Source organism: Schistocerca piceifrons, chromosome 2, assembly GCF_021461385.2.
Source record: "Schistocerca piceifrons isolate TAMUIC-IGC-003096 chromosome 2, iqSchPice1.1, whole genome shotgun sequence".
Lineage (NCBI taxonomy): Eukaryota > Metazoa > Arthropoda > Insecta > Orthoptera > Acrididae > Schistocerca > Schistocerca piceifrons.
This window is the reverse complement of record NC_060139.1, coordinates 361,144,239-361,159,785: the sequence shown is the minus strand read 5'-3', so window position 1 is coordinate 361,159,785 and position 15,547 is coordinate 361,144,239. Positions and strand designations below refer to the sequence as shown.

Here is a 15,547-nt window from a genome sequence, read left to right as displayed (position 1 = left end):
GTATATTAGGGAATTGTGAACAGTGAAAGTACAGAACTGTGAAATGCAAATGTGTACCTGTCAGCTACATCATTTAAATAAGTCAGTGTTGAACTTCCACTCCCATTTTTCAGCCAATATAGCAACGCAGTACGTCGACACTGAGGACAATCAACGAGGAAAGAAAGAAGGAAAATGTCACAATAGGAGAAAAAATGTTCAGCCTATTGAGGAATGAGGATCCTGTGTCTTGGCTATGGGCCAGATCATGAGGATATCATCAGCGAACCTACAACATAAAGTAGGACAAGAATCATGGGTGGCTAATAAAATGTGTTCAAGATGGCAAAAATATGAGGGTGCCATACAGGTACCCAAGGCTGCATCATGAATTCGTTTGTACATCTTCCCCTCCAAGTAGAAACAGTAAAGGGGTGGCAGACTTGGAATCAGTAGGATGTAGGAGGATATGTGGGATATTGGTGTAGAAGGAGGTGGTGTCAACACTGATGAGCAGGGATACAGACGATAATGAAGTAGGGATGTTGGGACATGACAACTCCTCAGATATGGCAAGTTATGGCGCAAGCAATTGATTAGAGATGACAGCTAACAGATATGATTCACAGTGGCCAGCTTCAGCAAACATTGTGATTGTGTTTATGTATTTTGTGAGGCATGCAGAATATGGTTGTACGGAGGTAGTAGGTGTAAGGAGGAAGCTGATTCAGGAGGAGATGTTCTTGAATGGGCCTTGGGTTATGTTGACTTTAACAGGATTCTTTATGAAGGAGTGAGTCAGTTATCAGATAACCCCTGTCAGTTAACCACTGTGGTTCACAATCACATATGGAACCTTTTCCTGATGGAAGGATTACCAAATCAGGGTCTATTTTAAAGTTGTGAATAGGTGATATATCCTCCACCAAGAGATCTGTGTTCTTGGCAAGGGTCATAGGAAAAGAGGGTGAGGCTAGGATTGCAGTAACTCCTGGAAGGTGACCATGTGCTGTTTGGATGGAGGTATGAACTGGGAGAGGCATGGTGCAATGCCAGCTTTTGGTTAGTTTTGCTCAGAGGGGTTAGCAGCAAAACAATTTTTCCACTGAGACTGAGTGAAAGGAGAGTATATCTTTGAGCACCATCAGCTGCAATGGATGTGAACACTAGGACAATGAGCCAAACTGAGGCATGAAGATGGAATATGGAACTTAGTGTTCATATCCATGATTTTGTCTTAACAGCTGAGGCAACATTGCTGTTTGGAGTCAAGAGTGTCAGGTAATCAGCTTCTCAATGTGGTCACACCACCAAAAATAAGAAATATGCTGTTGAATATAATCAGCTTACAATAATATTGCACTCAGTAGCAGTGACAATGACCATTATGTCCACTAAAGTAAATCTATTAACTCCTTAAATGTATTAGGGGATTAAAGACTGGGCATATGTTTACAGGTATATTTAGTAGAATAAAGTCTGTGCCAAACTGTAGCAGGTCCATGATATTTCATGAATCATATTCTCTCCACTCATCTTCCCGTAATGTCATTAACACCTACAGAGCGTTGCAGTTAGAACCGAAAAGAACATTTTGTTGCACTGACACATCTTGAAAACCTCCACCTATAAATCTACAACATTTAGTTCATTTTATTTTAAATAGTACAGATTAATATGAGCTGTGTGTACCTGTTGCTGACCTGTTAGTACATCAACTTCAACTTCAGCTGCTGTTGCTCCATATATGAAATAAGGTTTCAGATCTTTAGGGGTGTACCTGAGAGTAAATGAGATTTTGTTAGTATCAATTCATATTCCAAATAAATAGAGGTTTCATTTATTTACTTGAACCAAGTCATCGCAACAGTCATCCACAAAAAAATACAATGTAGGTAGTTTGATTGTATCTACCTATATAGCTGAGATCATTAAATTACATCATACGACAGAAGTAGCTGTTCAGCTCCTGCTAATGGAATAATTTTAGTGACCAAAATTTTGTCAGCAAGGGGCACATAAGCAAATAAAGCCAACCCAGCATTTTCTTGGTGTGATTTAGGGAAATTATGGAAACCCTAAATCAGAATGGCCGCATGCAGATTTGAATCATCATCCTCCTGAATGTGAGTCCAATGTGCCACATTTCCCAGTGAGCATGCACCATTACTGCTCAGTAGAATTTGAACCAACGTCCTGGCTTGGATTCCAAACCACTCTTTCTGCCCTACCAAAAATCTACCAGATGAGGAAGTTAAGTAAAGCTATAGTTTTCCAAAGTAATAGGCCATGCCCCAGTAATGCATTCCTTCATCACCTTTCCTTTCATTTCCTACTTGTTATAGTCATGTAAACAAAACACTGTGACACACAATCATTTGGTACAGCCACCCATGTCACACACTTATGTATTTGACACAATATCCACTAGTCAGATGAAGGTTGTGGTGAAACATCTCCACTGATAACTTTCCAAGAAAACAAAATGAAATTCCCATGCTGGAATGCACTAATGAGTAAACAACTTCAACTTTTCCCTTTACAGCACTGAAATAAATTGGCTGTTGACACATAACACACATATATATGTATTTTATTCATCTCATAACATACAGATCATCCAATCATGCTGTACAGGAGACACATCAATTTTAGCCTTATGATATACATATTTACGTAATTCTCTAATACTACTTTTTACCAGTACAGGTTGATATTAGACATAATAATATTATTAAACTGTTTTTCTTGTGATGTAACAGTACATTATCTTTATATACGTGCACAATATTATACACAATGCTATAATCTTAAACAGTTGCACTATTCAAATGATGATTTCATCATTCATAAATTCCTCAGTTGAATAGTAGCATTTTTCCACCAGGAGATCATATAGTTTTCTCTTCAGTGAACCTATCTCCATGCTCAATAAATCTCTACCCTTGAGTTAATCGTAACTTTTCATTCCCACGTACAGGGTGTCTGTTGGTAGAGTTTTAAGTGATGTTGTGGAAGCAGGAAATTTTCTTTGTGTCTAGTGTTGTATTTATGTTTGAAATAGTTTTCTTCCATTACCTCAGGGATACTATACAATAAGATGATAATTTCAAATATATACAATGTAAGGATAGGTAATACTTTTAGGTTCTTTAATAATGGGCGGCAGGATGTTCTTGGAGGGGCAGCACACATTTTTCTAACAATTGCTGTTTAAAGTAGCAGAATTCGTGACATGTAGCTTGAATTTCCCCAAAATTTAAACCACATCTAATTTTGGATTCAAAGTAACAGTGGTACACCACTTTTCTGCAGCTTATATCTGTTATACCAGATAGTATATCCATTGCAAAGGTAAGGCTGTTTAGTTCTGTAGTTAAATAATAGATATGTGCTTGCCAGCTTAGATTTTTGTCCAATTTTAGTCCCACAAATTTCATGGACTGAGCTTTGTCCACGACTTGATTTTTATGTACAATACAGACATCACTGATTTTTGATTGTCTGGTTATAAATTGTGTAAACAAGGTATTTGAAACGTTAAATTTAAGGCCATTTTTTTGAAACCTTTTACCTAGGTTGTTTAGCGTGTTTATAACATCATCCAGAATTTCTCCCACATTTTGTTTTTCAAGGAGCACTGAAGTATCATCAGAAAACATGACTGGTACATCATTCATGTAAAAGAGAAACAACAGTGGCCCTAAGATTGAGCCTTGAGGGACTGTTTGTGATATTGTATCCCACTGAGATGCATAATTTATGGTATTAGATGCTATGATTACCCTTTGCTTCTTGTTTGTCAGATAAGACCTGAGGCACTTCAGAGCATTTTGTCTGATGCCATATCTGCCTAGTTTATGAAGCAGCATGGAGTGATTCACAGAAACAAATGCCTTTGTAAGGTTGCGGAAGATACCTGCTACTTTATTGCTTTTGTCTAGTAATGAGCAGATTTTTTCAATGATTTCATTGATAGCACTCAAGGTGCTTTTCCTTTTTGGAACCCATACTTGTTTTTAAGAATGACACCATGTTTCACAATAAAATTTGTGATCTGGACTGCAGCTGTTTTTTCAAATACTTTGGATAGCACTGGGAGGATAGAGATGGGCGGTAATTTCCCTATCCTCTCCTTATCCTTTTTTGTGCAGTGGTTTTACCTCTGCATACTCAAGCACATCAGGGAAGCTGGCTTCCTCAAATGACTGACTGATTATTAATGACAGAGGTGTGCTATTTTATAATATACAAATTTAATTATTTTGGTGGGTATTTAATCCCACCCTGCAGCATTTTTATTTTCTAAGGACAAAGTAGCATTTTTTACATCTTTGGCTGAGAACTCACAAGGGGGTCACTATTCTGGTCCAGGCCAAAAATATTCACACTGTTTTGATAAGTAGTCACATTTACATAACATTTTGTTACATTTATGAGAAACTTATTAAAACATGACCTATTTGAGACGGGCTAGAAATAGTATCATTGTTTTGCTTGATTTTTGAATTCCCGGTGGTTAACTGTTGTACCTAAATCTGATTTCATAAGAGACCACACTACTTTAGATATATTCTTATGTCCTAAAGTGAACTTATCATTTGACATTCATTTGGCAGCTTTAACAGTACTTTTAAATACAACTTTATAATGTCACACAGTTAACAAATTCAGGGTTTTATTGTGTTTCATTTCTTTATGTACCACTCGTTTCGAACACTAGATACTTTTAAGCCTGGAGTACTTTTAACTTTTATGTGCCAGATCTCTGGTGGGAATGATTCATTGGATACCTCTAGAAAACTTCTTAGAAAACCAAAAAAAAATATGATGTGACTTGATTAACTAAACATGTGACAGCTATCCAGTGTTGCCACTGAAAACGTACAATGTGATAAATTCTCAAGTGTGTCAAGAAATAAGATTTATGCTGTTTAATCTAAATTGAATCTCTCAATTCTACTTTTCTTTTGAATATTTTGATGCCACTTTGGTCTAGAATAGTGCAGTAATAAATTTTGTTTAATTACTCAGGACAATGATGTACTTTGTGGCTGTTGCTGTTTCTTAATTCATTTAAAATCAACAATAACATTTTCTGTATCCAAATTGAAGGGCTAGAATATCGTGGAAAAGTAATTATCCTTATGTTATACATCATATACAAACAAAAATAAATAAAAACATAATTTTGACCACTATGTAAAATTGCATTTTACAGTAATACCTGAGTTTCTATTTTGATCACATTCAATGTAAATCACAGATTAAGTTCCTATCTTGTGAAACCACTCTGATGTAACACTGTCTTTGGTCAAGAGTGCGCACCAAAAAGAGATGTGTTGTACACAGTAGTAGGAGGCTTTATGCTGTAGCAGTTGTTAGCAAACGTTAGTTGTTGGTACATACTGCCATGTTGAGCACTTTGTATTTCATAATTTTATGTCTGGAAGTTGCTTCAAATGAGTCTGTCTCATGAAAACTGAAAGTATAATTATGTGTTGATGTAACAATTTGCTTACAAAATCTTTTTGAAGTGAAGTTTAAGTTTGCTTTATTGAACTATGGCAAGCCATTATTACTGTGATTGCCAATAATGAAAAATAGGTATCAATTAAGTGATATGAAGGCAATAAATCAACAGATGTCTCTTAACCACGCAGTATTCTTATTTGAAATTAAAACTGGGACATGCTGCTTAACCTAAATATAGATTGACAAAAAAGTGTACGCAACATTACTATCACTATTGCTAATTTGATGCTTCATATTGTAATATCTAGGCTAAGACAAGAGGGTAAAAAGTGGACACAGAAGAATATGGTGTTTGAGGTTTGCAGATGACATGGTCTTATTACAACAGACGACAAACCATTACACGATACAGTGGTATTGCATTGAAGATTAAGGAAATGTTTATGGAATGAAAACAAAAATAATAACTCTAGAAAGAAATTAAAAAGTAAAGATAATGCTGAATACAGAAATATTAGAATGTATCCAAAGCTTTAAATACCTCCAGAAGCAGGATAGAAACCACTGGAAGATCAGCACAGAAATTAAAACCGGGATAGCCAAGACAAAAGAGGCATTTTGTAAGAGACGGTAAATATTTTGCAGCAATAAGGACAAAGATTTGAAAGAAAGACTAACATAATACTTTGTATGGAGTGCCCCCCTGTATGGCACTGAAATATAGACACTGGAAAAGAAAGGTAGAGCAAGGCTGGAGGCTTTTGAGATGTGGAGATAGTGGAGGATGGGAAGAATAAATTGGATGGGCAGAGTGAAAAATGAGGAGGTACTGAGAGAAGTGGGAGAGCATATCAATAACTGAATGTAATGAAATGAAGGAAACAAAACTGGATTGGACATATATTAAGAAAGGAGGAAGAGCTTACACGAACAACCTGAAAGGAGCATGTAGGAAGGAGGAGAAGGTGAGGGAGGAAGAGATTTCAGATTCCAGACAATGTATATATGACAGCATGTACAGCCACATTAAGAAGGATGTAATGGATGACAGGAAATAGAGATTTAAAGGACTTGCTAATACAGCTGAAAAGTTATGATGATGATGTAGGCTAAATATTTTAAGATGTTAAATTAAGTTGACTTGTTCTTTATTACAAGTACGTGCTCTGTACATGAGGTAATCAAGTAAAAATCAATCAACATCTAAAATGGGGTAAACAAGATACTAGGAAATTTACTTGATCTTCTATTCTTGCTATTAAAAAAAAAACACTGACCATGTTTCCATGACATCCAGTCAGTCTAGCAACAACAAAAAATGAAGTTAAGCACTGTGACAGTTGTTTTTGTCCTGCACAGTAAGTTAAGATAAAATATCATAGCCAACAGGATGCAACATGATAACTGGTAACATATCATCTTAATACTCTTGACTGAAGCTTCACTTAAATTTGATTCCTAAAACTATAGTTTAGACCTTATCAAGTCCCATGGTTATGATCTAGTACCAAGTTTCTCAACCTTCTTTCCTTTGGAACACACCAAAGTATGTTTCAAATGTCTGCAACTTCCCTATGTGTGATGTTTTTCCTAGATGCAAAAAAGCAAACACACCAAGTCCAAACATTTTTTTACAATTATGGAAGAACTATGAGACATAAATTTTAAAAATTTATTACATAAGACTCTTCAATAGGAATATATGAACTTAAACATAATGTACGCACCTCACACTTATTTGTGACACACCTGCCATGTATTCATGACTCACCTGAACATATATTCATGACACACCAATGTGTCACAACACAGGATTTGTGAAATGCTGGTCTAGTATTCCACACAAAGTTCAACACATTACACCCATTTTTGTTTTTGTTAGTGCTGGCTGGATGTCATGGAAACCTGGCCAATGTTTTTGTTGAATTAAAAGAACAGAAGAACAAAGCAGAGAGAATAATAGGCAAATCAAGTACTTGCCTTCAGGAGGTAAAAATTTTAGTACTACCAAGAGGCATATATAAAAGTATAGAAGAGTATTCTACCTTTTTGAAACTATTAGTTCCTACCTTGATAAGGAAAGGCAGACAGGTTAAAAAGGAAGAAATCTACTTCTTTACCAACAACAAGAAACACCCAGTCTGAACAAATCAGTAGACATCCCACACCTGAGATTTCCAGGTGGATGAGACTAACAATTCCAAAAGCTCAGATACTTTTGTGTACTTTTATATGTGTCTGTTTGGAATACTAAAAGTTTTGTCTCTTCAACGAAAGTATGAATCATCAATTCTGTCTCATAATTTTATTGTTTTCTCAAGTGAATTTTTCTTTTGTTATCAAGTTCTAATGCATTAATATACTTTTTTGTATGATACTTAGTTCTCAGAATAGCTATGTGGTGTCCGGTGAGCTTTCATCATGCTTAAAATACCGATGGAAGTAACATGATCAGCTGCAGGTCACCACCAACACTAAATTATCAGGGTGATAATGAAAACAAAACCATACATGTCAACAAATTAAGAGAAGTTTGACAAAATGCTCAGGTGAGAGGGAGATTCATGCATGGATGTGACTGATGCAGTGGCCCTCATTTAGTCTCATCACATGCATCACGATTTTCATCTCCATGGTGATGGTAGGTGGCTACTTGTGCAACCAAGAATAAGAAACATGCAGACTGCATAAACTATTACACATCTCACCCCAGGGATTTCCAGTATTTTCACAAAATATTTTAGAGTAATTTTTCTAAAGATGGAGCAGCAGAGTACAAACAGTTTCAAACCTAAGCACCTAAAAGAACATCCATTTAGTATCTTCCATGAAAACATATAAGCTTTATAAATAAAATGATAAACTTATAAAATACAGGACAATGAAAGAGCAGGTGGTATAACACCAGATGTGTTATCAAAAATCACTTGGAAATCACTGAAATTCAACAGATACATAAAACACTGAGATGATATTTTTCTTCTGTTTAGTTATGATCAACATTTATGACAAGAAAAGGTTAGTGCCATACTGGGGCCCAAACATGGCTCCCCAATTTTCATCAGTAATACACTAGCAAGAGTGTTATTTATGCACAGTTCTTTTCTCACAATGACAACAATCATTGCACGTGCTAGTAAACAATGTAATACAGATGCATTAGATTTACTCTAGCAAACACTGTTTACTCCATCAACAGAAATTAGTTTAAATACAACAACCTCCAAGGAGATAACAAACTCATTAGTAAACTAGAAACTGTTTTTCTATCATAGCGTTTCTAACAAGGTACCCCTTGAGCGCGAGGTCACAAAACCTCTATGACGTTTACAGCATTTGGTACCCAACATATTGTCTATCATGCAACAACAATATTGGCTACTAATGGCAACAGGGGGCAGGTAGTTGAAATACTTAGTCAACAAGTAACTCACAACAATGCTACAGTACTAGTGGTGTTGATACAAAGCAGAGAAATAGCAATGATAAAAAAAGCAAACATTGCATTTCATCTTCAGCAACAGTTCCCACAGTTGTCACTTCATCAGAAAGGAATGCAAGGAATTTCACAGAGTATTTCATCTACAACAACAGTTGCCAAAGCTGAGACTTTGTCAGAAAGGAACACAAGGAATTTCACAGAGTGAGAAAGAAGTGACAGATGAAATGTTAGTGTCAGTGGAATGTGTGGTGTCATATACACTCGACTGTGTGGACAATGGACTTGGTGTGGACAATTTACTTGAGGAGTACAGTGCCGACAATACATGCTTAACAAGTGAAAGTGATATGGAAACAGATGTTGAGCCATGTTATTCACCATCCTTGTCAGACAGGGACTCACAAATCCCATCTCCAGTGAAATACAGTAAAGAACAGTTGTTGTCCAAAGAGCAGGTACTAAACATAATTATGTACATGGTTGATCATCCACAGCATAGTAAAAAAAATTATGAATAGATTTTGAATAAGTCTGCAGCAATATCACCACATAGTGCATAAGAAAAACTGGTGTCTGAGTGTTTCAAGGATGCTTGATACAATTCACAGGATGTGCATGATAGTGACTTATTACATTTGTACATCAAATTGTGCACAACATAGGTTACAGTGATTTTAAGGCTAGCAGTAGATGACTGCATACCTCTAAACAGTGCTACAGAACTGGAAGCATAAGATAATGAAATTTCAAATGAATTGTCAACTTGATGATGCACAGCAAACTGTGGATTCAGCTTGAAAATTTGTTGATGAGAGAAACAAACTTATTCCATCATTCAGTAAGGAATTTGTTTTCAACTCTAACCAATCAGGATTTAAAGAGGAAATGCTCATGAAATGAACCCTAGAAATTAGAGGTACCAAGAGAGTTGCATCACGATCAACAAACATCAATGCCTTAATGCATTTGTATATAATTATACTGATCGTTAATCTGGATGGTAAATTGGTAGGAAAGTTATTTATTGTGCTGTGAGAAGTTGGAGGTGATCTGTCCCCTACGATTCTTTCTCATGAACATGATCTTGCAAGGGCATAGGGAATATTTACATCACAGCAAGCAAGAGAACTACAGCTACAATATGAGCGCTGTTTTTTGCATATATCTGGTCAAAATAACTTGCTTTTACTTGATTCCTGGTCTGAATGTTTGTTTTTTCTGTGCCTAAAACACATCTTATTGCACTATCTTCAGCTATGACTTAAAGGATAGCCAGTTTCACAATAAGCTCCCCAATGGACTGTTTTGTATTCGGCTGCACGCCATCACATTTCATCAATTTTCATCGCCCTGTTACACAAATATGATTCTATATGCATTCTTTAAGAGTGGATACCTAGCTGAACATCCTGCATGGTTTGTAAATCCCAAAGAGTTCATCTTCAATCTTGATGTTGCATACCTTTCTGATCACTGTGGCACATCATTTTTCATTCAGTGTATGTGATGCAAGTTAATGGGTTGTTTTGGATATTTCTTGAATGCCAATGAAGTCCATTTTGTGAAGTGTAACACACACATCTCATAGAAGGTTGATCACTGCAAACTCCCAACACTCATTTTCTGTTGCCCTCCTGATGCACATGGTGAGTCATTAGCAGCCAATACTTTTCCTGTCATAGTTCTTGACACAACACTTTCAAATGAGCCTTACTAAGGACTGAACTTGTGACCTCACACTCAAGGGGTTCCTTGTAAGACGGTTATTAGAAACACTGCTGACTTTGTAAAATAAACATTCAGCTGTATCTGTAATCAGTCAAAAACTCAATGTAAAAATCCTTAGAAGCTTGAATACATAGTGGTGACACCCACCTGTAAAAATGGGTGTATACAAATCGTCGCAAAATATTGTCATGATAATTAGAATTTTGTGTCAGGTCTAGACTCAAACCTGGATTTCTTGCTTATTTTCAGCCATTCACCTTCACTATTAGGCTGTTGGAGCCACTGTCCAGACCTAACCTTGAACTGCCATTATCACTGTTGTTTCCAACTATGACTTCCAAACCCTACTACCAGATGCTCTCCCACAGAAAGTGTAGAAACAGATCCACTGGGAGAATGGAGTCAGTGGTAGATCATGGCTGATGCCAACACAAGGAAATGAATTAAATGTACTGAAATGAAATTAACTGACTGATGAGGTTGAAAAACATGAAAATGCAATGTCATGAAATGATATCCGTGGAAATTGGCCTGATATGCTGAATCTGCATTGTAATGAATATGCAGTCACATGTCTGAACATGAAAGTGAAATGTCTGAGCATGAAAATCACATTGAATGTGGTTTGCACAGTACAGATATTGGGTTTTCCTGGTGTATAAAATAAACAATGAGTGCCAGTGTGGTACTGTGTTCGAAAAACTTACTACACTGCTATGAACTTTCAGGTGCTCAGTTCTGTGACAGAACACAGAACACTGTAACTCAGCATATAGCTCTACTACTATGTTACACAACTTAGTAGGTGATTTAATGAATGAGAATACTCATAAATGAAATCACTTTATATGTATCAGGATAATTAATGGTTACTACATTGCTGAAAAAACAATGCAGCACCCTTAAAGACTGTGTTCTGTGGCACCAGGGTATAATATACATATATTGAGGAGATGTAGTGTTAGTGATTCATCTGTCACAGTCATCTGTGATCAGATGGTACTAAGGAGGCCTGCCTGTGCACCCTCCATTTTGAATCTGCTGGTAATAATTGTGCTGAGTTTAGAGATGAACATTATTTGCAACATTTATTTGAGCGTACAACCATGCCCCAATGACAAGTACATACTCTTGTACAACACTATATTCATTTGAAAGGGGTCACCATTGTGGGCCTGCAAGAAGCAGGATGCTGAACATGTTGGGCACAATATGTCGGTGATGTGTCACTGCTTTTAACAGTGGTCTGTGAAACATTTACACACCTGTAGACCAGATTTTAACGTCTGCATAGTACACACACATGTCAAGATTGACACTGCATGAGCGGTTGTAATTGACTAAACATCCAGGGACAAAATCCCAGCACATGTTGCACCACCTTTGTTATTGGGGACTACAGAGAACCATGTGTTTGAAGTAGGATTAAGATCATGTGTGCCTCTAGCTAGGCTGCCACTGTCACCACAACATCTCCATGCATAGCACTCTGATGTCATGAAAAACTTTAGAGTGGTATGGTTCTCTATTGTCTTGAGTGAAGAGAATAAGTTCTGTCTGTATGCAAGTGATGGTTGTCCATATGTCTGGCATAGATCTGGTGAGCTGCATATTACAGAGTGCATTTGTGCATGACATGCAGGTCCCATGCATGACATGCAGGCCCCATCATATACTCATGGAGTGGTGGGGCCATAAGTTACATCTTGTGGTCACATTTGGTGTTCCTGTATATAAGGTAACAAGTGCTGCTACATTGCAGACACTGTTATCCTTGTGCTACTGAAGTTTCTTCAACAGAAAGGTAATGTACTTTTTCAGCACAACACTGCACATCCACATATGGCTGCTGTGATACAATCTGCTTTTCATGCTGTACAACAACTGGCCAGCAAGATCTCCACATCTCTCACCAAATGAGCATGTACAGGACATGATTAAGTGGGAACTTACTCATTCTCCAGTGCCTGCAAGACACATTGCTGAATTCAAACAAAAGGCATATGACACTTTGGACAATCTATCACAGTATGCCATTCAGTACCTTTATGATCATTTGCATGCAAGAATACACATCTCCATTGCTGCCAGAGGTGGAGCACACTGTGCACTGAAGCAACTGTTTGGGTACTCTTAATTATGACACATGTTTCATTTGGTCTGAATTTGTTATCATATACTTCTACAATGATGAACTATCTGTCACCTTAGCTGTCAATTAAATGACCTTGTCCTCAAGAGTGTATTTCTTTCCAGCAGTGTATTGCCACTCAAACATCTCTAATATGCCGATAAAATAATAATCTTGCCATTGCAAGTTTATATGCTGATAATACGAATATGATTTTAAAGCAGAGAAAATACAGATATCAGTTTACTTCCAGCCTTAGAACTGGGTGTATATGTGGACAAGAAAGAAAAAATTTCTGGATTTCTCAGTTAAAAGTATATTTCTCCTTGGTGAAAATACACTAAACCCTGGGTGAAAGCATATTTTTTCCCCTGTTAAGTGACAATATACTTTCCCTTGGAGTTGTAACACTTACAAGTCTTTGGAATTGCAGAGGTTTTACAGCAGCACAGAACCTCCTGACACTTTAGGAAAAAAATCCATTAAAAAAAAACTCTTTTTTTTTTTTTTTCAGCCAATCATAGCTCGTGTCATGTGATCTTGCCAGCCAGTTGCAGCAGATATCGAAAGCAAGGGCACATGATGTAGTCAGTCAACTGCAAACCCAATCAGGAAACGTTAATGGTTTAAATTGAGATACATACAGTGTAATTACTATTAAAAGCAGTCTTGATCACGATTTATTTAACAAGGTGACCGGTTTCGACCACTACTGTGGTCATCTTCAGACCATTGAGTAGGAACCTCTTTCTGTTGGAGAAAGAGGTTCCTACTCAATGGTCTGAAGATGACCACAGTAGTGGTCAAAACCGGTCACCTTGTTAAATAAATCGTGATCAAGACTGTTTTTAATAGTAATTATTTATAAGACATTGATCACTGCTGTTCCCGTAATGCATTCAAAAGTAATACATACAGTGTAGCTACAAGAAAAGCTAAGCTTTCACATGTAATATTGGTTGTTAAAAATTTTTTGCTGTTTTTTCCCCAAAGGGTGGGGTTAGACAGGATCCTAAGAGCACAGCTTAAATTGCAGCAGCTGAATATTTCTGGCAAGCAAGACTATAAATTTCAGTGCTGTTCACCAGATATTGTGTGGGTTACCTTGCTGAATACATGTTCTGTTGAGCACTTCAACTTTTGCATAGAGAAACAAATTACATGCAAAATTGCTCAAGAACTTACCTCACACTTTTTTTTGAAGGATAATTACACTTTTGCCACTGTTATTGCATAATTTGTAATGTTTGAAAGAACTAAAGTAAATATGAAAATCTACACTTGGAGCTTCATCTTTTTAGCATGTGTTACTCTTCAAGATATATCAAACACAAATGTGCCAGTAAAATTTTAAGTAATGGTATAAATAGCTGGTCCTCAGGGCCCCAAATTTTTCTGAGTGGATGGTCCTCAGTGTTAAGTTCTGAATGAGAGTCAAATGCCCATGATTTAAGAAATTTATCACACATTCCCACACATAATATGATTCATCTTGCATACACAGGAATTTACTTTGAAAGTAATGCTTCTCAAACCACGATTTCCAATACTTCCCCATGCTCTGTTAGAAATGTAAACAGTTGAGATGTCATGCTCATCATAAGCAGTTTGTTGTTATGACATAATGCATAGTTTTCGTCCTAAGGCCTTTTGACATATTTTGATGTCAGCAGATGCTTGAGCGTGCACTGTATTTTGGTGTTGTAAACAGCAAATTTTCTTTGCAACTCAAGTTTTATTTTGGTGTTATTCTCTCGTTAATGTTTTATTGCTGCAGTATTATTCGGCACTTGGGGGTAAAGTACAATTCTTTGTCAGAGTATCAGTTCTTACTAGCTAAAATTACAAAAATTTAACTGAGAACTGGAACAATCAAAGATTCCCAGAAATCTAAAAAAAAATCTAGGTTTTTCCTGTATTTTTCCCAGATGAAAAAATTCTCATGTTTTTGGTGAAATTCCTGGTTGACCTGGGGGATACTATCAAGTGTCAATGTAATGCTGTACATGTACACACCTGTCAGCAGGAATGTAAATGATTAGTGTTGCAATTTCCTGTGACTGGCAGAATGGCCAACAGAGTGCATTATTATTGTTTTCATTTAGTGCTGTTACAAGGCCTGGTGGGTACATAAGGGGTATGAACAGCTTCAGATGTTGAGTGGTGACTATGAGGAACATAGAGATGCTGCGTACTTTTGTCAGACAGAATTAACAGTAGCTGAGAAGGTTTGATAGGGCCCTCATAGTGGGTTTCCATTAGGCTGGCTGGACAAATTGTGCAATATTCAGTGTGGACTACATGGAAACATGAGGGCAGGGATACCTGTTGTCAATGTTCTGGTTGACCACGTATGACCACCACAAAGGAGCATCACCATATTGCATACTAAGCACAGTGCAACTCCTTCACCACTGTGCTTGCCATCTGAGAACAAGTTATTGACTCTTTGTAACATCCTGTCATCCCAAACCATTGGTCAAAGACTAGCAACAGCCAGAACAGAGAATTACCATAACATGTGTAGTCTGCCATTAACACTATGACACAAACAGCTGCATGAATTGCTGATTTATTGTGTCACATGGTGTTCAGCAAAAGAGTATGGTTCTGCACTACCCCAGATTACTATCATAGGTGAATACGGTGGCAACCTGTGGAGAGATACCATTTTCTTCCAATGTTTTGGTGAGACATCCTGGTGTTACTCCTGGTCTTAGGGTGTGGAGAGACACTAGGTATGATTTCAGGCCATGGCTGGTAATGTGTGAGAGAGCTGCAAAAGCACACCA

At 37.0% G+C, this 15,547-nt stretch overlaps 1 protein-coding gene across 1 annotated transcript in view; it reads right to left on the bottom strand.

The window, feature by feature from the left end:
• LOC124776986 (xanthine dehydrogenase-like) overlaps positions 1-15,547 on the bottom strand; it is a 437,142-nt gene that overhangs the window by 62,089 nt on the left and 359,506 nt on the right. The window contains exon 23 of the mRNA XM_047252231.1: positions 1,672-1,759. Within this exon, the coding sequence (XP_047108187.1) occupies positions 1,672-1,759 (88 nt within the window). The remainder of the gene's footprint in view (positions 1-1,671; positions 1,760-15,547) is intronic.